This window comes from Balaenoptera musculus, chromosome 12, assembly GCF_009873245.2.
Source record: "Balaenoptera musculus isolate JJ_BM4_2016_0621 chromosome 12, mBalMus1.pri.v3, whole genome shotgun sequence".
NCBI lineage: Eukaryota > Metazoa > Chordata > Mammalia > Artiodactyla > Balaenopteridae > Balaenoptera > Balaenoptera musculus.
Genome location: NC_045796.1, coordinates 63179389 through 63205438, shown reverse-complemented (window position 1 = coordinate 63205438; position 26050 = coordinate 63179389). Strand labels below are relative to the sequence as shown.

At 34.4% G+C, this 26050-nt stretch overlaps 2 protein-coding genes across 3 annotated transcripts in view; one reads left to right on the top strand and one right to left on the bottom strand.

Moving 5' to 3' along the window:
* MANEA (mannosidase endo-alpha) overlaps positions 1-25435 on the top strand; it is a 72120-nt gene extending 46685 nt beyond the window's left edge. Inside the window, exons 4-5 of one of the 2 annotated variants that reach the window (XM_036871894.1) lie at positions 19266-19342; positions 20183-25435. In XM_036871894.1, the coding sequence (XP_036727789.1) occupies positions 19266-19342; positions 20183-20840 (735 nt within the window). In that variant the 3' untranslated portion in view covers positions 20841-25435. The remainder of the gene's footprint in view (positions 1-19265; positions 19343-20182) is intronic. The other variant, XM_036871895.1, reaches the window with a different exon arrangement.
* On the bottom strand, positions 9699-10260 carry LOC118905288 (protein S100-A11-like). The gene has a single exon (XM_036871896.1). It carries the CDS (start codon positions 10177-10179, stop codon positions 9865-9867), a length of 315 nt encoding a protein of 104 aa, XP_036727791.1. The 5' UTR covers positions 10180-10260; the 3' UTR covers positions 9699-9864.
* Positions 25436-26050: the final 615 nt, after the last annotated feature.

Sequence of the window (26050 nt, the reverse complement as noted above, 5' to 3'; positions counted from 1 at the left end):
AGCAGAAACTAACACACCATTCTAAAGCAATTATACTCCAATAAAGATGTTAAAAAAAAAAAGACCTTTAGAGGAAAACATAGGCAGATCACTCTTTGACATAAAACACAGCAAGATCTCTTTCAATCCACCTCCTAGAGTAATGAAAATAAAAAGAAAAAATAAACAAATGGGACCTAATTAAACTTAAAGCTTTTGCACAGCAAAGGAAACCATAAACAAGACTAAAAGACAACCCTCAGAATGGGAGAAAATATTTGCAAATGAAACAATGGATAAAGGATTAATCTCCAGAATATACAAACAGCTCATGGAGTTCAATATCAAAAAAAAAAAACCCAATTAAAAAATGGGCCGAAAACCTAAATAGACATTTCACCAAAGAAGACATATAGGTGGCCAAGAGGCACATGAAAATCTGCTCTACATCACTAATTATTAGAGAAATGCAAATCAAAACTTGCATGAGGTATCACTTCACACTGGTCAGAATGGCCATTATCAAAAAATCTAGAAACAAATGCTGGAGGGGGTGTGTGAAAAGGGAACCCTCCTGCACTGTTGGTGGGAATGTAAACTGATACAGCCACTATGGAGAACAGTATGGAGGTTCCTTAAAATACTAAAAATAGAACTACCATATGACCCAGCAATCCCACTACTGAGCATATACCCTGAGAAAACCATAATTCAAAAAGAGACATGTACCACAATGTTCATTGCAGCACTATTTACAATAGTCAGGACATGGAAGCAACCTAAATGTCCATCAACAGATGAATGGATAAAGAAGATGTGGCACACATATACAATGGAATATTACTCAACTATAAAAAGAAACAAACGAAACTCAGTTATTTGTAGTGAGGTGGGTGGACCTAGAGTCTGTCATACAAAGTGAGGTTAGTCAGAAAAAGGAAAACAAATACTGTGTGCTAATGCATATATATGGAATCTAATAAAAATGGTACTGATGAACCTAGTGGCAGGGCAGGAATAAAGACGCAGACATAGAGAATGGACTTGAGGACATGGGGGTGAGGGGAAGGGGAATATGGAGCGAAGTGAGAGTAAAGTTGACATATATACACTACAAAATGTAAAATAGATAGCTAGTGGGAAGCAGCAGCATAGCATAGGGAGGTCAGCTCGGTGCTTTGTGACGACCTAGAATTGTGGGATGGGGTGGGGGTAGGGAGGCTCAGGAGGGAGGCGATATGGGGATATATGTATGCACATGGCTGATTTACTTTGTTGTACAACAGAAACTAACACAACATTGTGAAGCAATTATACTCCAATAAAAATGTATTTTAAAAAAAGAATTTTATAAAGACCAAAATAAATGGAAATCTGAAGGTGCAATGTCTGGTGAATATGGCGGGTGAATCAGAACTTCCCAGCCAAGCTGTAACAGTTTTTGCCTGGTCATCAAAGAAACATATGGTCCTGTGTTATCCTGATGGAAGATTATGTGTTTTCTATTGCCTAATTCTGGACGCTTTTCGTGAGTGCTGCTTTCAGTTGGTTTAATTGAGGGCAGTACTTGTTGGAATTAATTGTTTGGTTTTCCAGAAGAAGCTCATAATAGAGGACTCCCTTCAAATCCCACCATATACACAACATCAGCTTCTTTGGATGAAGACCAGCCTTTGGTGTGGTTGGTGGTGGTTCATTTCACTTGCCCCACGATCTCTTCCATTCCACATTATTGTACAGTATCCACTTTTCATTGCCCATCACAATAGCTTTTAAAAACGGACTGTTTTGGTTATGTTTAAGTAGAGAATTGTGTGCGGAAATATGATCAAGAAGGTGTTTTTTGCTTAACTTATGTGGAACCCAAACATCAAAGCGATTAACATAACCAAGCTGGTGCAAATCATTTTCAACACTTGATTTGGATATTTTGAGTATGTCAGCTGTCTCCCACATGATGTAACATTGATTGTTCTCAATTAATGTCTTGCTTTGATCACTTTCAACTTCAACTGGTCTACCCACCTGTGGAGCATCATCCAACAAGAAATCTCTAGCACGAAACTTCACAGACCACTTTTGACACGTTGGATCAGTCACAGCACCTTCTCCATACACTGCACAAGTCTTTTTTTGCGTTTCAGTTGTGTTTTTACCGTTCTTGAAATAGTAAAGCATAATGTGCTGAAAATGTTGCTTTTTTTCTTGCATCTTCAATATTAAAATGGCTACACAAAAATTCACCAATTTTTATACTTTTTTTTTAATGCACATTGATATGACAGCTGTCGCAACACAATCTAACAAAATTATTTCGAATGAAGTTAAAGACAACTAATCACTACTAGAGCCATCTTTCGGAAAAAACTGAACGAACCTTTTGCCCAACCCAATATATAAGCCAATAGGATTCCTATATTACAAGAGAAAATATGGGAAAAACTACATTGAAAATAACATTAGCAGTAGATACAGGGATATCTTTGGCATTTTATTGAAGGAAATGAAAGACTTACATAAATGGAGAAACATGAATTTTATGGGAAGATCCAAAATTGCACAAGTGGCCATTCTCTAATATTTGTATTTTATTTTCAATATACTTTATAAATTTAATGCAATCCCAGTTAAAAGTTTCAGTGAAGTTTTAAATGAAGAATTTGACAGGCTATCCCTAAAGTTTATAAATGTGTAAGAAAAACAGACTTTTTAAAAAATGTTTATTAAACATTTAAAACGTGTCTTCGCAGATACTAAGATGTATTTAAAAATGGCAGATATTAAGAGTATCGCATTAGCATCAGTATCCACAAAGAGATCAGTGAAACATAATACAGAGTCTAGAAACAAGGCACTTTATGTGAGAATCTAATATGTAATACAAGAATCATTTAGAGTGAAGTGTAAAAGGAATGTTTATTCATGATCTTCGCTTCATGATACTGGTTTAGTTTTTCGCATTATCCACTCTGCTGTTCTGTGTCCTTGCACATTAATTTTCATGTCTAATAATTCTACTTCTCAGATTGTTCATTCTTCTTCAAGTTTATTCTTTTTCAATGCAAATGTGTTTTCAAATCTTATTGAAAACATGAATTAGAGTATCTTTTAACTAGAGACTATTTACCCTGAGTTCTCAGGTTGCTATCACTTTTAAAAATTGCTGAAGGTTTTCATTTACTCTGAGACTTCTTGCAGTTTGTATAGCCTAATGGAATTTGTCCAGTACAAGCAACTGAGTAAGCTTTTTAAGAGATAATGTGGATCACAGTTGAAATATTTATTTCCAAATAAAAATATGAAAAATTAGTTTTATCTTAATATTCCTTTTGCAGCTTAAAGACTCTGTAGTTATTGGGGAATAGAAATGGGACTCTAGGGAAAGAGAAATAGCTAAATACGCAAGAATTGTTTTTGTTTTTTTTTTTATTCCTGTCAATGAAGCCTTTTCCTTCTACTTTACAATCCTGAAGCTAAGGCAGCATCTCTTAAATTAGCTGACTGGCAAGAGCTGTCATCTGCCATGTCCCTCAGTTTCATTCAGTGAGCTCTTATTGGTACTTGAAATCTGCAAGTAGACAAACCTGCAGGTTCTGGCATCAGGTCTGAGACTGGATAAATACGATTTATTTTCCACAGAACAGGTCCAAAGGCCACTCTTTTGTCCAGGGCCTACTATAATCCTGGAAGATGGGAAGTAAGAGGCCTTCACAACTCAGGAGAACTGGCAATTTTAGTACTTTCAGGAGGTTTTTTAAAGGTAAAGTAAAATGTTCTGATGCAGGAAGATAGCTTGGTTGTTCTGCTTAAAGCTTCTGTATAGAAGGAGAATGTGGCCAAGAGGTCTAGTCACCAACTTACTTGATCTCTCTGTGCTTCAGATTGTATACATGATGATCAGAAAAATTTGGAACCAGACAGAGTAATAGTTTCCAAAATTTTTAGAACAATTTCTTGGCCTTGTGCTAAAAAAAATAGACCAGGAACCATGAGACTGGAGTTCTTGTCCCAGTTGAGTAGCTCTGGAATCTTATATTAACTACTTCATCTTCTTGGTTTATCTGCTTCATTTATAGAATTACAGGATGAAACCGTAAGATGGTTTTATTTATAGTATTTTTGTGTGATTTCTGTTGTATTGATGTTCTGCATCGATTTTTTTTATAATTAGATGAAGTATAATAAATTCTGTTTTTGTAAAGAATGGAAAACTTTGTTTCCTAATATAAGGATAAGTTAATGTTTAATTAATGATATTTACTAGAATTAGTGAAACTTTTAAGGCAGTGTGATATAAATAGGTGAATAATAGTATTGTGAGTTCTATGCTGATAAACTGGAGTCTGTAGTGTACATAACTGATCACACCTGAAACCTTAAATGTAAAATAAGTGGGTCCATTATTAACAACTCTTTTTGCTTGCTAATCTTCAAACCAAGGAAATAATCTGCGCTTTTCCCCAATTTGATTAGTATAGATTTACTTAGCCCCTTTCCCCAAAAACAGTCCTTCAATTTATTGATGATTTTACTTTTAAAATATTCTAATGATTATAATTATTAATTCTATTTCATTCTTGATTAATGTGTTTCTCATTCTTTGCTTGGGTTTGTTTTTTCTTTCTACTTTTTGAGGTGAAAATGTTTTTTATTTTCATTCTTTTTTTAGGAATAGAGAGTTTTTAAGGAATTAATTTGTCTCACGGTTAAGCTTTTTTCATAGCTCATTAGTTTTGATTACATAATGTTTTAACTAATATTCATTACTAAGTACGTTGTAATTATGATTTTGATTTATTAACTTCAACTAAAAGTCATTTAGGTGGGTGCTTTTTAAGTCATAAACAAACATGCAGGAATAACAAAAACGTTTGACACTTTAGTTACTTGTTCTACATTATCTTTAGCAAATGTAATTTTTTTTTTTTTGGAAAAGTAAAACTAAAATGTAAGTCATTTTTCAAAAAGATTTAAATATTTGCTCTTTTATACATATACTTGTCTGCATATTCACTAGAGCAAACACTGTAGCACTTTTGACTGTCATTGAGTAGGCTGGTTTTGTAGAGACTATAAATATCAGAGCTGGATATTTACCACTATATCATTAATAACAGCAGAGAAATAATTTTTTGTGTGAAACATGATAGATATGTTTTGATAGATTGTATCATTTTTAGCAAATATTCCTGTTTTCCTTCCCCTCTATGGAAAGAGCAAGTATACCTCATGCCCCATTGTTGTCGGGCTTGGCCTCATGGCTTGCTTTGACTAATGAGATGTAAGAAAATGTCATGTCTGAAAACTGTAAGAAAACCATGTCTGAGCAGAAATATTATATGTGCTTCAATGGTTGTGTTCCTCTTCCATGAGAACAGCATGCCCCAGGTGCTCCTTCTGTCTAGGACCCAGACTGACAGACATGCGGAGCAGAATTGAACTTGATCCACAGTCGAGCAGAGCCAGCATAGCCAGTCCATAGACCTGTGTCCAATAAACAAGTGTTTGTCTTTGAAAGCCACTCAGATTGTGGATTACTGTAAAACATCATCACATCAAACCTGACTGAATTAAACCATCCATCTAGGTTAAAGAAAATCAGGATTTTAAGGGAAAGAACTAACTCAGTCACTGGTGGTATTCTTGCACTTTAACAAGTTTAGTATCATATTTTAAAAGAGCAAGTTTTTTCTACTTTATATATAAATCACATTTCTCGTAGTATTGATTTCACCAGCCATTATTTATTTGGCCTATTGCTCTAGAGTCATAATATCTGCTTCTCAGGCTTCTGCAGATTTTCGACCATGTGAAATTTGCATGTAGTATGTCTGTGGTTCTTTTCTAAATGATCTTTCAGCTCCATTTGAAAAAATGTTTTACTGTCTATGAGCTCTTTTTTTTTCCTTTTTGCCTTATTGTTCTTAAATTAATAATATGAATTTATGGTGAAAACTTGGTGAATATTACCTAAATGAGGTATATAAATGGCAGACCTAGAGTTTAATTTGACTGTTACCTATTGCATGGAAATCATTCATTCACTCCTGCATGCATTCAGGGTCTGCTATGTGGCAGGTACTGTTGGAGATGCTGGTAGTACTAAGAAGGATAAGATATTTTCTATGCACTTGAGACCTTGCAATCTACTGGAGGTCAGAGACAAACGCAAGTATTTGCAGGAGGAGTATGATGGCACCACCTAGGAAGATGGTAGGTAGGAAGATCTGCCTCAGTCTAATTGTAGTGGGGAATGGAGGGTGTGCAGGAGTGAAGGAGTGAGTGGAGGACTTTGAGAAGGAGAAAAGCATCATCAGATTTTTGCTTAATTTTTCATTTTATTGAAGTATAATTGACATAAATTATGTAAGTTTAATGTATATAACATGGATTTGATACATTTATATTGCAATATTACTGTCATTGATAGCTAATACCTCTATCATGATACACAATTACCATTTCTTCTAGTGATGGGTACAGTTAAGATACAGTTTATTAGCAAATTTAATGTAATACAGTTTTGTTGTTTATAATCACTGTTAGATTAGATCTAGATCTCCGTAACTTATTTATCTACTAGTTGCAAGTATATATTCTTAAACAACATCTCTTTCATTTCCCTACCTCCTAGACTTTGGTAACCACCATTCCTTTCTGTTTTTTCAAGTTCATTTTATTTTGGATTCCACTATAAGAGATATCATACAATATTTGTCTTTCATTGTCCGATCCATCTCACTTGGCATAATGACCTCAAGGTCCATCCATGTTATAAACAAATGGCAGCATTTCCTTTTTTCTCATGACTGAATAGCTTTTCATCGTGTGTGTGTGTATGCGCCACATTTTCTTTATCCATAGATGACTCTTAACATTGTTTCCATGTATTGGCTATTGTAAATAATGCTGCAATGAACATGGGGTGCAGGTGATTTCATTTCTTTGAAGGAACTACTCAAGGCAAGAAAAGGGGTTGCCTTTTCTCCATATCCTCGCCCAACACTTATTTCTTATCTTTTTGATGATAGCATCTCACATCTGTTATTATGACTATGTCATTTTAGTTTTGATTTGCATTTCCCTTATGATTAGTGATGTTGAGCCCCTTTTCATGTAACTGTTGGCCATTTTGTTGTCTTTTTTGGAAAAAAATGTCTCTACAGGTCCTCTGCCCATTTTTTAATCAGATTTTTAAAAAGTGAGTTGTATGAGTTCTTTATAAATTTTGGACATTAACCGCTATCCAACACATGGTTTGCAAATATTTTCTACCATTCTGTAGTTGCCTTTTCATTTCGTTAGTTGTTTCATTAGCATTGCAGAAGCTTTGGGGTTTGATCTAGTTCCACTTACTGATTTTTAATTTTGTTGTTTGTGCTTTGAGTGTCATATGCAAAATATCATTAATAAGACCAATGTCATGGAGCTGTTTTCTTCTAAGAGTTTTGCAGTTTCAGGTCTTATGTTTAAATCTTTAACCTATTTCGAGGCAATTTTTGTGAGTAGTGTAAGGGTAGGGGTCCAGTTTTCTTTTTCTCCATGTGGTTATCCAGTTTTCCCAACACCATTTATTGAAGAGACTGTCCTTTACTCATTATATATTGTTGGTTCCTTTGTCATAGAATAATTGACCATCTGTGTTGGTTTATTTCAGGGCTCTCTACTTCGTTTCATTGATCTCTGTGTCTGTTTTTATGTCAATACCATACAGTTTTGATTACAATAGATTTGTAATATAGTTTGAAAATGGAGTGTGATGCCTCCAGCTTTGTCCTTTTGTCTCAAGATTACTCTGGCTATTCAAGGTCTTTTGTGGTTCCATACAAGTCTGAGGATTGTTTTTTCTATTTCTATGAAAAATGCCATTGGATTTTGATAGAGATTGTGTTGAATCTATAATTGGCTTTGGGCAGTTAATTTTAACAATATTAACTCTTCCAATTCATGAATATGGCATTTCTTTACATTATATTGTGTCATCTTTGATTTCTTTAGGCAAAGTCTTGTAGCTTTCATTGTACAGGTCTTTCACTTCCTTGGTTAAATTTATTACTAAGTATTTTATCGTTTTTGAAGCTACTGTGAATGCAATAGTGTTTTTTTTTTTTAATTTTTCAGATGTTTCATTTTTAGTGTAATAGAAATGCAACTGATTTCTGTGTACTGATTTTATGTCCTGTAACGTTGAGTCTTTGGGATTTTCAATATGTAAGATCATATTATCTGACAATAGTGACTTCCTTTACTATTTGGATGCCTTTTATTTCTTTGGCCTGATTGCTCTAGATAGGATACTTAAGTACTAGGGTTGAATAAGAATAGTAAAAGTGAGCACCTTGTTCCTGATCTTAGAGGAAAAGCTTTCACTTTTTCTTCACTGAGTACAATATTAGCTGTGGGTTTAGTGTATATTGCTTTCAATATAATTAGCTGTGTTTCTTCTACACAATCTGTTGAGTTTTTATCAAGAAAGAATGCTGTGTTTTGTCAGACGCTGTTTCTGCATTTATTGAGATGATCATATGATTTTAATCTTTCATTCTGTTAATGTGCTGTATCATTTATTGATTTGCATATGTCGAACCATCCTTGAATCCCAGTAATAAATCCAACTTGGTCATGGTACATAATCCTTTTAATGAATTCTTGAATTTGCTAGTATTTTGTTGAGAATTTTTGCATCTATGTTTTATAGGGATATTGGTCTATAGTTTTCTATTTTTGTAGGGTTCTTTTCTGGCTTTGGTATCAGGGTAATACTGGCATATAGAATGAGTTCAGAAGTATTCCCTCCTCTCCAGTTTTTGAGAGAAGTGAAAAAGATTGGCATTAATTCTTCTTGAAATGTTTGGTAGAATTCACCAGTGAAGCCATCTGGTCTTGGGGTTTTCAGGGTTGGGATGCTTTTGATTACTGATTCAATCTCCTTAAATGTTATTGGTCTGTTCTTACTTTCCATTTCCTGGTTCAGTCTTGGATGGTTAAATTATTCTAGGAAAATATCCATTTCTTCTAGGTTATCTAATTTTTTGGCTTATAATTGTTCATAGTAGTTTTTTATCATCACATATATTTCTGTAGTGTCAGTTGTAATTTCTTCTCTTTCATTTCTGACTTTATTTCAGTCTTTTGTTTTCTTAGTTATGCTTGAGGCTTTTCCTTTTCCTTTTTTTTTTTTCCTGAAAAACCACCTCTTGATCTTTTATATAATTTTTCTGGTCTCTATTTATTTCTGCTAGGATCTTTATTATTCCCTTCCTTCTGCTAACTTTGGGACTAGTTTGCTACTTTTCTAGCTCCTTGAGGTGCAAAGTTAGGTTGTTTATTTGTGATCTTTTTCATTTCTTAATATATGCATTTTTCACTCTCAGAACTGCTTTTGTAACACCATAGGATTGTGTGTTGTTTCCATTTTCATTTGAGATATTCTTTAATTTTTTTACTTTTTTAAAAATTAAAGTATAATTGACATGTAACGTATTAGTTTAAGGTATACAAGGTAAAGATATGACATTTAAGTATACTGTGAAATGATTAACCACAATGAATCTAGTACACATCCATCACCATATATGGTTCCAAATTTTTTTTTCTTGTGATGAGAACTTTTAAGATCTACTCTCTCAAGGACTTTCAAATATGCAATACAGTATTATGAATTATAGCCATTATTCAGTACATTACATCCCCATGCTATATTTATCTTTTTTTTTTTGTGCTTCAAAAAACAATATTGTTTTATTACTACCAGCAGGAGTGGCCTGCATGGGGTGGTGGGTGCACTGGGCTCAGGGTATGTGTGGGCTGTGAGGGGTAGATGATAATTGGGAGGCTGAAGGAAAGGGAGTGGGGCTGGAGGCCAGGCCCAAAGGCTCCTCCGATTTACTTGTGGGAAGAGGTAGACTTCTTAATAAAGGAGTCATGGCAAGCTAGGGCCAGGCCGCCAATAAGATTAAGAAATTCTTGGAAATCTAGCTGTCCATCACAGTCAAGGTCCAGCTTCTTCATCATGCGGTCAAGGACACCAGGGTCCTTCTGGTTCTTTGTGAAGGCACCCAGCTCTGTATTCATGAAGATAAGGAACTCGGCCTTGGAGAGTTTGCAGTTGTCACCGTCCCTTCCAGCATGCTTTTGGAAAACAGCAATCAGAGACTCGATGCACCGTTCAGTCTCTGTAGGGCTGGATGTTTTTGCCATGTTCAGAGAGGAGCGAAGCACAGGGCTGCGAGCGAGGAGCGGCGAGGCATGAACTGAGCGGCGGGCCGGGTCCGCTGCCTCCCGGGTCCGTATATTTATCTTTTAACTGGAAATTTGTATGTTTTGCGCACATTCCACCTCCATGCTCTGGCAACCACCAATCTGTTCTCTGTATCTATGAGCTTGGTTTTTTTGTTGTTGTTTTGTCTTTTCCACATATAATTGAGATCGTATGGTATTTGTATTTCTCTGACTTACTTCAGTTAGCATAATGCCCTCAAGGTTAATTCATGTTGTTGCAAATGGCAAGATTTCATTCATTTTTATGGTGGGATATATTTTATATACATACACATCCTTTTTTTAATCCATTCATACATTGGTGGACATTGGGTTGTTTCCTTTCCTTATCTTGGCTATGTAAATAATGCTGCAGTGACCATGAGGGTGCATGTATCTTTTTGACGTAGTGTTTTTGTCTTTCTCAAATACCCAGTAATGGAATTGCCTGACCATATGATAGTTCGATTTTTAACTTTTTAAGTAACTCCCTACTGTTTTCCATAGTGGCTGTACCAATTTACATTCCCAAAAATAAATAGTGCACAAGGGTTTCCTTTTCTCTACATGCATGCCAACACTTTTTATTTCTTTTTGATAATAGTCATTCTGATATGCATGCAGTGGTATCTTATCGTGGTTTTAGTTTGCATTGTCCTGATGAGTAGTGATTTTGAGCATCTTTTTGTGTGTTTGTTGGTCCTCTGTATGTCTTCTTTGGAAAAATATCCTTTCAGAACCTTTGCCCATTTTTTAATAGGTTTTTTTGTTGTTGTTGTTATTGTTGTTTGCTTTTTGCTACTGAGTTGGAGGACTTTATATATTTTGGATAATAACCCCTTATCAGATACATGATATGCAAATATTTTCTTCCATTGCCTCTTTATTTGTTGATATTTTCCTCTCCCGTACAGAAACTTTTTAGTTTGATGTAGTCCCACTTGTTTATTTTTGCTTTTGTTGCCTTTGGTTTTGGTGTCAAATCCAAAAAATTGCAGCCAAGACCTATGTCATTGAGCTTACTGCCTATATTTTCTTCTAGTTTTATGGTTTCCATTCTTACATTCAAGTTAATCCACTTTTAGTTCTTTTTTCTATATGATGTAAGGTAGTGATCCAGTTTTCCTAACACCATTTATTGAAGAGGCTGTCCTTTACCCATTGTATATTTTGGCTCCTTTATCATAGATTACTTGACTATATATGTGTGGGTTCTTATGTTTAATTTTGACATTTTTAAGTATAATATGTCTAGGTGTGGTTCTCTTCGGGTTCATTTTATTTGGCACTCTCTGGGCTTCCTTGATCTGGATGTATTTTCTTCCTTAGGTTAGGGAATTTTTCAGTCACTGCTTCTCCCAATAAGTTTACTGCCCCTTTCTCTCTCTCTGCTTCTTATAGGACAACATCAAGCCAACTAACTTTCACACAAGTGTCCCAGAAGTCCCTTAATTTATCTTCACTGTTTTTCATTCTTTTTGCTGCTCGGATTAGGTGAGTGTCTCTTGCCCTGTCTTCAAGTTCAGTGATCCTTTCTTCTGCTTCTTCTAGTCTGATATTGAACATCCCTAGTGTATTTTTCAGCTCTGTGACCTCTTTGTTACATTTTCTCTTTGTTGACATTTTCACTGTGTTCAACCATTCTCTCCTTGAATTTGGTTACATCTTTATTACCATTACTTTTCAACTCTTATCAGGTTACTTACTTATCTCTGTTTCTTTAAGGGTTTTTCCCCCTGAGGTTTTATCTTGTTCTTTCATTTGGAACATATTCCTCTATTTCTTCATTTTGCTTGACTCTCTGTGTTGGTTTCTATGCATTTGATGATACATTCACCTCTCTCTGTCTTAAAGCATTGGCCTTGCATATGAGATGAACTTTATCATTCAGCCCTTCCCTAGCTCTTGGTTGTCTCAAACCTTTGTAGTTGTCTAAGCAGCCTATTTTATTTTTAATAGCGTCTAGTAGTTGAAGATGTGCTGAGACCAGTCACTGTCCTTAAGGAGAGGATTTCAGGTAGCACCTAGATTCAGGCTGATGAGAATTTAGACCCTCAGCCAGCAGATTTTAACAAGTGCAAATATATTCAGTCCTGTAGGACCACAGTGTAAGCCCTGCTGGCCACCAGAGCCAGGTGATCTGGGGGTGTTTGCTGGGTGGCAGTCATAAAAATTGGGGCTCCAGTTAAGTGTCTGTTCTTTTCTGGGCGATAACAGTGAGCTATAGCGAGGTAGAGGGAGAGCAAAAAGATGGCATTCTCTGACCTCCATACCCTGAGCACCTCTGTAGATTCTGGAACTGTGCCAAACCTGAAGCTCCCCCTGACCACCAGAGCCAAGTGATATAGAGACGTCCCCTGGCAAGCTGCAAAAATCAGGGCACCAGCCAAGGATATAAGAATATAACTCCTTTTCTGAAGATAACAGTGATCTGGAGCAAGGCAGAGAGTGCAAAGATTGTGCCCACTGTCTCCATTCCCTGAGAGTACCTCTATAGGCTCTTATAAGTGTGCAAAACCAGAAGCCTGCCCCACAGGCCAAAGGTGCTACAGAAGGAAATAGGTGTGTTTCTCAGAAAGACTGTGGGTATGTTTCAGTTGGATATCTGTGCAATGCCGTAGGAGTGGTACTCTACCAAAAACTGTCTGTTGTTACAGTGCCATGGGACCCAGGACACACGCTCCCCTGGCCTCCAGGTCCAGGTGATCAAGAGGTGTCCCTTCGTGGCAGCTGCAAAATCTAGGTCACCAGACATGTAGACGCTCCCCTCTGGGAAATACTGGTGCTCTGGAGCATGACAGAGGGAGAGCTCAACGGTGACACCCACTACATGGAGTGAGGCAGATGGGGAGTGCAGGGACAGCACCTGCTGAAAGAAGAAAAAGATAAAAAGGAAAAGAAAGTAAAAAAATGGCACCTGCTGGCTTTAGCAAGCAGAGGGTGAACAGGAAGATAGAGCCCTCCAGCCTCTTTCCCCATAGAATATCCCAGCAGACCCTTGCCTCTCAGACCAATGCTTTTAAAACTAGCAAATGAGTTTCTTTTACGTAAAATTTGGGTGCTTTTTGAAGGGCTGCTTCTGCACTGGTCCCTGGGATGGATGAGTCTGCATCCAAGCTCTTTAAGAGCTACATCCCTTTGGCTATTCAAAGCCAGATATTTTGGGGACTCATCTTTCAGGGGCTGGTCTTAGAAACTGGTATGCCAGATGTGGAATACAAACTATTTGTTCTTCAGGGAGAAGCTCTGGGTTTTGAGTTCTCTCCTGATTGTATGGCACTGCTGGGATGGGGTTTATGGTGAGATCGTATCTCAGCCTTTCCTACCTGCTTTGATGTGGTTTCCCTCTTGTTTGCCAGATGTGATGGGGTCACTCCACCAGGTTCTTTTTGGAGGAGATTGTGCCATGTTTAGCTGTAGATTTGGTGTGTCTATGGGAGGAGGTAAGTTCAGGATCTTCCTACATCACCCTTATCACCAGAACCATTTATTTTTCCTACTAGAACAGAGATATATTTATGTCAATAAAATTATAAAGTAAAACTACAAAGAAAAATATTTGACAATCGCTGAGACACAATTTTGTAAAGAAAGTTAACAGTAATCAGCTTAAGTACAGTGAATTATAAAGATCTGTTGATATGGAGGAAAATAACCAGAAGAAACACAAAAATAATTGTCACAGCACATGGAAACATTTCCATAAAAAGTTAGCTTCTACTTGGTCATTTAATTTTTCAGCCCTGTTTAAATTTACATTCTGAAATTTATGTTCCACTGCAGTTTCTACCTGCATGTAATATCTTTTCCACCCCTTCACTTTGAGTCTGTGTGCATCCTTAAAGCTTAATGGGATCTCTTAAGAACACCATACAGTTTGGTCTTGTTTCTTTATCCATCCAGTCACTATGTGCCTTTTCATTGGTGAATTCAATCCATTTACATTCAGAGCAATTATTAATATGTAATCTTATCAACTACAGTCTGGTTTTGTATTTCCATTATTTCTTTTTCTCTCTTTCTGCCTAGATTTGTAAATTGGTTATTTTTCATGGTGGTATGCTCTTTTTCCCCCTCTTTTGTGCGTCTGCTCTAGATTTGTGCTTTGTGGTTATCAAGGGGGGGGTTCCATAAAACATCTCATAGATAAAACAGTCCATTTTAGGTTTATAGAAACTTATCTTTAACCCCCTAAGTTATCCATTATTTTGCTCCTCCCTTTTGCATATTGATGCCACAATTTATCTTTTTTATTGTATATTTATTAACTTATAGTAGGTATAGTTATTTTTCCTACTTTCATTTAACCTTTATACTACAGTTGAGTAGTTAACACACCATCCTCCTACAGAATTATAGTTCTCTAAGTCTGGCTGTATATTTCTCATCTTTACCAGAGTATTTTGTAATTTTGTATGTCTTCGTTTCAGCTTGAAGAACTCCTTTCAGCATTTCTTGCAAGGCAGATCTAATAGTGGTGAACCCCCTCAGATTTTGTTTGTCTGGGAGAGGCTTTACTTCTTCATATCTAAAGGATAACTTTGCTAGATAAAGTAGTCTTGGCTGGCCATTTTTATCTTTCAACTCTTCAAATATGTCAGTCCTCTGGCCTATTGAATTTCTACAGAGAAATCTGCTGATAGCCTATTGGCAGTCCTTTGTAAATTCTCTTCTTTTTTTTTCCTTGCCTGCCTTTAATGTCTTGGAGAATGTCTTTTTGCATTGAGATACTAGGATGATCTACTAGCTTTGTGGACTTGTATGTCCAAGTCTTTCCTCAGATTTTGGAAGTTCTCAGCTATTATTCTTTAAGTTAACTTCCTGCCCCTGCCTTCTGTCTGGAATTCTGACATTTGTCAGGATATATGGATATCCATAGATCATGTAGGAATTCTTTGCTCTTTTTCTAAGTTCCCTCTTCTTTTGTGTTATTTCAAAATTTCTATCCTCCAAGTCAGTTTTTCTATCTTCATATGCTCTGCCTTGCTGCATATTCTCTGCATTGCCTGCTATCCAGCTCCAGAATTTTTGTTTGGTTCTTTCTTAAAATGTCTTCCTCTTTAATAAAGGGTCATTTTGTTCGCATATTTTATTCCTGATTTTATTGAATTGTCTTTCTGAGTTTTCTTGTAACCTATTGAGTTTCTTCATAACATCTATTTTCAACTCTTTATCAGATAGGTTGCAATATTCTGTGCCTTTGAGTTTGATTGCTAGAAATAGATAATTTTTATGTGATGGTATGTTTCCTTGATGTTTCATAATCCCTTTAGATTTGCATTGTTGTTTTTGCATATGAAGTAGTAGATACCTTCTTAACTCTTTTCTTGTTGCCTTCAGCAGATGGTATGTTATATTCTGTAGTGTTGATATTATCCAAGTTTTTACTCTGTTTTTGTGAATTTATACCTGCTCCAGTCTTCTTGTTCCCTCTTTTGGGTGAGTTTTTAAACATTTATGCCCTCTCTGTTTCTTACAGTTCACCAGGCTGGCTATTGGAAACCTCTCTTGTTTTCCAAAAGGTTGCTATAGCTCAAGTTCATGGTTTCTGAGCATGCTCTCGGTCTACTGGAGCTTTCTCTTGCAGTGGCACTTGGGAGCCCACACAAGGAGCCAACATAGAGTGGGGGGAAAGTGTGGGTTGTACACTGGGGGCACCTGCAGATCCAGTAGGGTGATCCCAGTGGCTCCTAGGTGGACTTCTGCTAAGAATAATCCCTTTCCCACCAATTGAAGTTCTAATTTGCATCGTTCCTAATATCCTCCATACCCCCGGTTATAAAGCTCCCATCTTAGTACTCCAGTTGCTGGTGGAGAAATGATTTTTCCAGCCACTTCCAGTCTAGCTGGGATAGCTGGGTACTCACTCACTGCTTTCCTTTTCCCCTTTCAGTGTTTCTTTGGGCAGAGGCATGGTGCCAGGAAAGCTTCTCTACTGCCTTCTGTTGCAACCAAACTAGTTTTTTTTTTTTTGTCTCCAGTTATGTGCTGGAGTCTCCCGTTGGGAGGACTAGACTTCTGCAAGTTCTCTGTCTCATATGTGAGTGCCTGCCTGGGTCTTTATTGACACAGTTTTTGCCTGGCAAGAACAAAAGGGGTCTAGGCAGTTTGGCTGGCTCCTCTGGTTCCCCAGCTCGAACAGACATTTGTCTCTTACCATCTTTGTGGTGGGTGAGACAACTCCTGGGTTCCTTGGAATAAGACACTAGGTCCCAGAACACCACAAAGGCACTTTTGCTCATGTATGAATGTCCAATTTGTTGATTTTAAAAGGACTATATAGTAGGAAGATTTTATGTCATCATGTTGCTAATATCACTCTCCAGGATCATCAGATTTTCACTTTAGAAAGTTCACTTTGGGTGCATGGTCAAAATTAGAAGCATGAAATGAGGGAACATTTATAGGACCCTTACTTCCCCATCTAAAGATAATGCAAACGTTTGATTTTATATATAGCATTCTATCATTTTTAAAGTCATTGTAGTATTGGTCTAATAGATTTTTCCAAATGGAACAGTGGAATGGTGATACATCACATTATTTATTCACTAAACCTACAAGGTAATATTATTGCAATTAATATTTTCCCTCGTATTTCTAACTTATTAAGTATTGTATAAAATAATGGCTTTTTGAATTACTATAAATGTATTGATCTGCACTTTACAAAAAAGAAGGAAGCTATGTAGAGTTTGCAACTTTAAAAGCAAATTCATTATAATATAGGATATTTGCTTAAATTTGGTGTCCTTTATATATAAAATGGAAACTTACTTAGGAAATGTTACAGCTAAAGGGAGATTACCCAAGGTTACATTATATAAGAGTATGAAAATACCTATACCCTTGCCACTTTTCTTTCAATTGAAGTTAAAAAGCACATACATACCAGAGCTACTGCAAAATCTAACTACCCTCGCCATACTTACAATATACTGCACAAATGAAATTGACCTTTGTTACTAATAAAAACTTTCTTTGTATAATATTACTGAAATCTTATTTTATTAAAAGTAGAGAATTATAGTTTCACTAAATGCTGTTTGACTTTATAATTATGTGAAAACTAGTAGCACTGATTAATGTAAAATATATTTCACTTGAATTAGGTGGTTGAAAACAAAGGCATCTTATATTGCAGTAGCATAGAAGTCTCTAATTCCATACATGCTTCATAGAAACCAAACTAAAAATATTGTCAATAAGTTTATTATATTGCCATAAAGTACTCATAGTTGTTTTTGCAGATCATAAGTAGACAGTACACATGATATTTCCCTTAATCTACTCCACTAGTTATAAATGACATATAAAATGGTTTTGGTAGCCATAATTTTTTAGTTTTTCTTGATTTATATATAACTAACCTTTTTTGGTTACTGCTTTCTGCTATCATGGTAGAAATATATAAATGACATCAATAACAAGCATTCTGAAAATTATTGTCCATCATAGTACTAGTTTTTGATGTTTTAAAGTAATTTTGTTATAAATTATTTGAATAAGAGTACACATTAAATGTAGATTATTTTGTAAAATGCTATTTCAATGGTATAGGAGAATCTGTCATTTTTGCACAGCAAAGGAAACCATAAACAAAACGAAAAGACAGGACTTCACTGGTGGCGCAGTGGTTAGGAATACACCTGCCAATGCAGGGGACACGGGTTCAAACCCTGGCCTGGGAAGATCCCACATATGGCAGAGCAACTAAGCCTGTGCAGCACAACTACTGAGCCTGTGCTCTAGAGCCCACAAGCCACAACTACTGAAGCCCGTGCTCTGCAACAAGAGAAGCCACCACAGTGAGAAGCCCACACACCACAACGAAGAGTAGCCCCTGCTTGCCAAGAAAGCCCACACACAGCAACAAAGACCCAATGCAGCCATAAATAAATAAATAAATTTATAAAAAAAATAAAGACAACCTAAAGAATGGGAGAACATATTTGCAAACAATGCAACTGACAAGTGCTTAATTTCCAAAATACACAGACAGCTCATACAACTCAACAAGAAAAACAAACAACCCAATCCAAAAATGGGCAGAAGACCTAAGTAGACATTTCTCCAAAGAAGAAATACAGCTGGCCAGTAGGCACATGAAAAGATGCTCAGCATCGCTAATTATTAGAGAAATGCAAATCAAAACTACAATGAGGTACCACTTCACACCTGTCAGAATGGCAATCATTAAAAAGTCTACAAATAACAAATGCTGGAGAGGGTGTGGAGAAAAGGGAACCCTCCTACACTGTTGGTGGGAATGTAAGTTGGTGCAGCCACTTTTGAAAACACTATGGAGGTTCCTCAGAAAACTAAAAATAGAATTACCATATGATCCAGCAGTCCCATTCCTGGGCATATATCCAGACAAAACTATAATTCAAAAAGATACATGCACCCCAATGTTCATAGCAGCACTAGTCACAATAGTCAAGACATGGAAGCAACCTAAATGTCTATCAACAGATGAATGGATAAAGATGTGGTACATATATACAATGGAATACTACTCAGCCATTAAAAAAAAGAATGAAATAATGCCAGTTGCAGCAACATGGATGCAGCTAGAGATTATCATACTAAATGAAGTCAGAAAGACAAATATCATATGATATCACATGTGGAATCTAAAATACAACACAAATGAACCTATCTATGAAACAGAATCACGGACTGGTAGTTGCCAGGGGAGGGGTTGGTAGATGTAAGCTTTTATATACAGAATGGATAAACAACAAAGTATTACTGTAGAGCACAGGGAAGTATATTCAATATCCTATGATAAACCATAATGGAAAAGAATATGAATATAAAAAAAGAATGTGTATATATGTATAACTGAATCACTTCACTGTACGGCAGTAATTAACACAACACTGTAAATCAACTATACTTCAATTGAAAAAGCATTCATCTTAAATTAAGGTTATTAAGTCAGTTTATTAAAAATATGGGATATGATTTCCTTTTTATTTTTACATCATAATTTTTTCTCTAATCAATATTTTTTGTTTTAGGTCACTTTTCACATTGAACCATATAAGAATCGAGATGATAAAAACATGTACCGAAATGTCAAATACATTATAGACAAGTGAGTTTCTTCTGTCCTATAATTACTGTTATATGATCCAATGATAATTACTGTTATAAGAAAAGTATATTTAAATTATATTTGAGAGATTTGAATGACTTATATATAGTATGACATATTATTAGTTTAAACTAATTTTGTAATGAATACTGCAATCATTTTAAAGAACATTTCTGAATTTCCTTATAATTCACTTTCTGTATGAATAGTTACAGGTTCCTGTTTTTACTGTTTTATGTGTATATTAGACTATGATTTCTGTCATCTGACATTTAAATTGGTATTCTGTAAATCTTATGAATATAGAGTTGTCTTTTTAAAAGAAAGTTCAGAGTATGAAATGTGAATTGTTTTTTGCAATTTTGAATTGCTATTAGATATGGTAGATCCACATCTAATATTTTCATTTAGTATGATTACAAGGAAAGAATTTATTAATACAGTTTCATTTTGTTTAAGGGTTTACTGATAATAGTCTGTGACAGATGCCATACTCTTACAAAATCATGTCAGCAACAGTGGGACATATATCACTTATACAAAAAAAAACAAAAAGTATTTTCATGTAGAAAATGGGCTTTTTATTGTGTTAGTCATCATTTCTAAACCTCAGTATAATTTCTTGTTTGTTAATGTCTTAATGTATCCAGTATCTCATTTTTCAATGTGTAAAATTAAAAATGCATTTTTAATGTTTACACTTACATAGCTAATTCCCCAAAGGTGAACAATGTGCTTAAACTGCACTGATTACCTTCATTTCCAATACATAAACAATTATTGTCTATTGCAAATGAGTTATGAATATTCATTTTGCTTTCATATATGTTTGTATTCTAGATATGGAAATCATCCTGCCTTTTACAGGTACAAGACTAAGAACGGCAGTGCTCTTCCAATGTTTTATGTCTATGATTCCTATATCACAACAGCTGAAAAATGGGCCAATCTGTTAACCAGCTCAGGGTCTCAGAGCATTCGCAACTCTCCTTATGATGCATTGTTTATTGCACTTCTAGTAGAAAAAAAACATAGATATGAAATTCTTCGAGGTGGTTTTGATGGAATTTATACGTATTTTGCCACAAATGGCTTTACTTATGGCTCATCCTATGAGAACTGGGCTAAGCTAAAATTTTTTTGTGATCAGTTCGACCTAATGTTCATCCCAAGTGTGGGCCCAGGATACATAGATACCAGCATCCGTCCATGGAACACTCAAAACACTCGCAACCGAGTCAATGGGAAATATTATGAGGAGGCTCTGAGTGCTGCACTCCAAGCCCACCCCAGTATAATTTCCATCACCTCTTTTAATGAGTGGCATGAAGGAACTCAGATTGAAAAAGCTATTCCCAAAAGAACCAGTAATACCGTGTACCTGGATTACCGGCCTCATAAACCAAGTCTTTATCTAGATCTAACTCGTAAGTGGTCTGAAAAATACAGTAAGGAAAGAGCAACTTATGCATTAGATCATCAGCTACCTGTTTCTTAATGCATTGATTAAAGTTTAATAATTATAGAAATCACCTAATTTCAATACATTCCTTTTGTTTTGAGTTATGGAAAGAAAACTGTCAAAGTCAGTATGTACTATTATCTCTAATAAAAATAATTTGTACATTTTTAAAGGTAGTAACATTATCATTGCCACCTTTCACGATGGTGATGTTGCACTGAGAAAAGTTGTGCAAATAACATTCCTTGTGGCATAATTTGCTGAATTTCTGACTGGAATTGAAATCCTGCTTTATAGCTATTTTTGTTTCACAATAGGTAATTGCTTGTGTTATATAGAGTAGTTAGCACACAATTAAATCCTACTTGTATTACGGGCCCAAAGAAATAGGACTGTGTATATATTTGATATGTCTATTGAAGAACAAAGACCTAAAAGATAATGTACATGGTTCCTTTTTCATTTTTTTTAATGATCCAGTCAACTTCGTCATATTAGCATTTAGACTGGATAACTCTCCAATAACAATTCTTCAGAAAAAAATCATATGCCTTAAGCCTTACTGTGAACCATATTGTGTTAGGAAGGTCTGCTTTCTACAGCACAATATGTATCATCATTTGCAGATTTTTGCTTTCCTAGAGCTTGCTAGGTGTTTTGCATGTCTAATGTTTCTACATTATAATGCTGAATTTCAGGCTTTAGAAGTAAGGAAAATCTTTTCATAAAGGTTAAGGATTGCTTCTCAGTTATTAAAAAAAAATAGCTGCTCTACAATTATTATGAAAATACAATGCCTCAAATGCTATTTTAGGATACCTTGTCAATCTTTAACTTATTTTATTATTCATATTTTTAAATTTAATGTTAATCAGAGACCAACTGTTAGATAAGAAAAAGTTGATACTATCATTGGATTGCCTTCTTTTAAGATTTTAAGCTATTTTTACTAAAACTAATAGAGAAAATTTACTTACCATTTCAGATTTTAAGGATATGGAGATGAAAGTTCATTACTAAGTTTGACTTTTTATTAGGTATAATACTTAATGATGGAAATATTTAAGACTTTATTGTCTATAATATAACATCCCCATCTAAAAACATTATACTTTTATGTTACCTAACAGGTTAAAGAGTTGTGATCAATTGTCATATTGTGACAAATTAATCATCTGTAAAAATGAATCTCTTTATTTTAAAAACTAGAGAATAAAATACATTCTATTATTATAGTTAATATTTGTAACTAGAACTATAGTAAAAAATCTAATATATATGCTATTACATGAATTTTTTTTTAGATATTTAATTTATTAAATGTAAGCAATAGGGAAATACTAAACAACAATACATATAAATATTCTGAATATATGGACATTCATTCAGAAACAAATTAGCAGTGGAATTTATCATAAAATAACTCATTAGACAAATTTAATTTTAAGCCGTGCTTTTGAAGTTAACTATCATGTCTTTGAAAAGAAGCATGATTAATGTTAAACTTATTTATAACTGAGAATTTGCCATTTCTCAGAATGTTCAGACCATGGGAAATCAGTATAATAGTAATTAGTATTTCACCTTCTAGAGGAAATTACAAGAATAAATCACTATAATGTTACAACTAAGCATCTTCATAGGAACACTCATACAGATATAACCTGTGGATTTTTTTTTTCTTACATCCAGTTAGCCACTATATGTTATCTTAAGGATAACTCTAAATATGTTATACCTAATAATATTTATAACATACCATATTTTATTAAAGTTTAGTTAGATCTCTAACACACAGGAATTTTTGTCATTGCTTATGTTGTATGTTTGAACCCATAATGACAGACAATTTTATGAAATAGTTCTGAGATTAAGAGAAAGTGTATAAAAACAAGGTCAGCAAATCCTCAACACGGACACCACCATTTCTCTCCTGCTCCCATTGCAGACATATAGATAGATCATCTAGGACTGCAGAATTTCCCTCTGAGCTTTGTTCTAATGCACTACCCCAACCAGCCACTGACAGTCGGTTTCAAAGTAAGATAAAATAGATTCTGTCTTCATTGCAGAAAGCTAATTAATTCTCAAGGGAAGAATGTTTGGAATCAGCTCTAATGATAGTTTACTGATTTATAACTAACTATTTATAAAACTATTTATTTTTTATGAATATCGTGTTTCTTTTCTCCTGTTCTTAAAAAAAACAGTTATTAGAAGGAATTATCTCTAATAATTTTGTTATTCTTACGGAAGAACGCTTTCAAAATCTTCCTCAGGTATTCATTACAGCTGCCTTTACCATTTGACTTATAACAAGTTTAGATTGCATAATCACAAGAAATCAATTCTTTGCTTTTATTTAATTCAATAAACTAAAGTAACTGTTAAAGAAAAAAACAGTGTAATATATGCAATGCATGAATCAAAATGAATTATTTTATGGTTTAATCAGTCTAATTGTTTTGACTGTATAGAAACCAAATCTTTCTTTTACTACTCTCTTTAAGGACTGATATTGTCAAAAACTGCTGTAATTAATGTTGATCTCAGCTGTATATTAACTTTTTTGTTTTAAGAGTAATTTAAAAATGACTATTTTGTTACATGAAGTAGTTAACTTTCACCTAATAAAAGCATACACGGAATAAATTGTACATTAGATATAAAAATCTGTTTCTTTTTTTATGAAATGTTTTATTTAATTTCTGATTAACTGTTCAAAAGTAGTATTCAGTTGCCACTCTATATATCTTCTCTATTTGAAATATACAGCATTTAAAAAGTAGATATTTTAACTGTACTTTTAAAATCTGTGAATTTGTGTTATACACACAAAAATATGAATTTTTTAAATTTGGAAGATGGGTTCTTGTTTTTTTATTCTTTGGGCATAATCATATATGAGCTCCAACATCCTTCAGAAAATTGATCTTCCCCTAAGACAGCAAAAGTAACAAGCCACTAGAGAACCTACCAAGTTCATAACCAAGCCCTTTTTGAAACTGATCACAGTTATTCAATTTAAACACAGTGACTGCTCCTAAACTCTATAGTGCCTACAGAAGCAGTCTTTATCTAAATTTTGAATTAAGGTCGAACACCCTCATGTCCCATAGTGTAGAAGCAATACTTTATTTACGACCAGCAAAATTTAAGTTATTTTTATAAATATTTACAATTTCAAAAGGAAAAATTGAGCCAAAAAGAGTTTTTTGGCTCAGCTATTCCTTTTTTTTAAAAAAAGTACTGTAAATTTAAATGTACTTTAAATTTAAATTATATACTGACTGTTATATATCCACATAAAGGCTAAACGTTATAGTATGCTTAATATAGGATTATTATCCTTGAGAATGCAGGTACTACTTTCGCTTACTTACAGAGTCATCCTTAGTCAAGTCAAAGAACTTAGCGGTAGTGCTATTATATTCCAACTATCACTGAAGGGGGGAACATTTTTCAATGTTATTAGATTTTGTTGTTATAATTACCATTTATTATATCAAAAGACAAAATAATTTAAGACCTAATAAGCAAATAGTCATAGATCTAAAATTTACTGAAGTCAAAACATAGTGGCAGTATGTTCTAAACTTCATTTAAAGCATCTTATATATTGAAGTTCAAATTTCTCATTTATATAACCTTAAATGTAACCATAAAGTTAAAAAGCCTTTTAGAGTCTATCTTATTGAAATAATTATTTCATGAAACAAAGTAATGATGTACCATGGTAGTGATAATTCTGTATACAATTCAACTTATAGTATATGATTGTATTGTCATGCTTTTGTGTTTTTACTTTAGATTTTTTTAATTAATTTTTATTGGAGTATGGTTGCTTTACAATGTTGTGTTAGCCTCCACTGCACAACAGAATGAATCAGCCATACATATACAGATATCTCCTACTTCAGATTTTTAACCTATTCTTTTAAAAAGTCAAAACAACAATCATTATAAACAACACAAAGTGGCAGTCTTCTGCTACTCAGTAGCATTTAAAATACATTAATTATGTCCATGCATAAAAGTATTTTTCAGTACGTTTTATAAAAGCCATTTTCAAAGCACTATATATCACCATGTTAATTTGATTATAGTATCTAACAATGTGACTTTTATACGGATCTTGAAAATATCATATGCAAAAGAGAAAAATACTTAGAAGAAATTCAATTGTAATATATGCAGTACATTTTAGAAATGTATATGTTTGAACACAGTCACCTAAGAATAGCAGCCACACTTTTTTTAGTTTATATATACTAAATTTATATTTGAGTACTGCCGTTCTATATATCGTTTTTAATTACCCAAACATATTATCTATATGGCAGACTATTAAGCCATTACTATTAAAATTGTGTAGTCCAATCTGACTTCATGTAAAAAGTCAACTGCAAATCTGATAGCTAAATTCTTACTTGAAAATTTGCTGCATTGTTATATTTAAAGTGCGTTCTTGAAAATTATGCTCTTGGCTTTTTAGGTTCTTGGAAGAACAATATTTAGTGACAGTCATTATATGAACAGTAGTTGAGCTGAAATTCTGTTTTATTTTTCCTCATGAGTGTTTGTAGCTAAAGGCTTAATTTAATCCTCAAATAAAATATTCCATTAATGCACATTATTTTCTCATTTCATTTTTTTTACTTGAGTCATTCTTAAATAAAATTTAGGTAGTGTTTCCTCCTATAAGAATATGTGCATGCTGATTCTTTGCAAAAAGGATTTGACATATTTTTCATAAGAAACTGTTACAAAATTAATATATATAAACAAATGACGGAATTTTAAAAAGGAACATACATATATGATACTAGCATATATGGTTGACTACACATTTGGTATTGAGAGCTTCTGAGTAGTTAATGCAAGATGTTATATGGCTCTTGTTGCCAGAAAAGAAGCACCTCCTTTCATATGCAAGGCAAACTTTGCCTTGTCAATACATTTTAAAATACATTTCTCAAATAGGCATCAGGTTTAAACCCTATAGAGTCATAGTTTAAAACCTATAGGGGACTGGTAGGCAATATAAATGCATCAGGTTTAAACCCTGTAGAGTCATAGCGACTGTGGACAACTGTCATCTAATAAGAGTAGTTGCTAACAGCTCCTGTCAGCATTGCCCCTTCTGTAGCTGTGGGTCCCTAAAACGAGGAAGTATGTATGCCTGCGTGTTTGTAAATTTTTCTAATTATGACATGCTGGCAGATACTGCAAAAGATTTTTAAAAT

Coding starts and splice junctions, on each gene's coding strand:
- LOC118905288 (XM_036871896.1), bottom strand. CDS start 10,179: ATGGCAAAAACATCCAGCCCTACAGAGACTGAACGGTGCATCGAGTCT.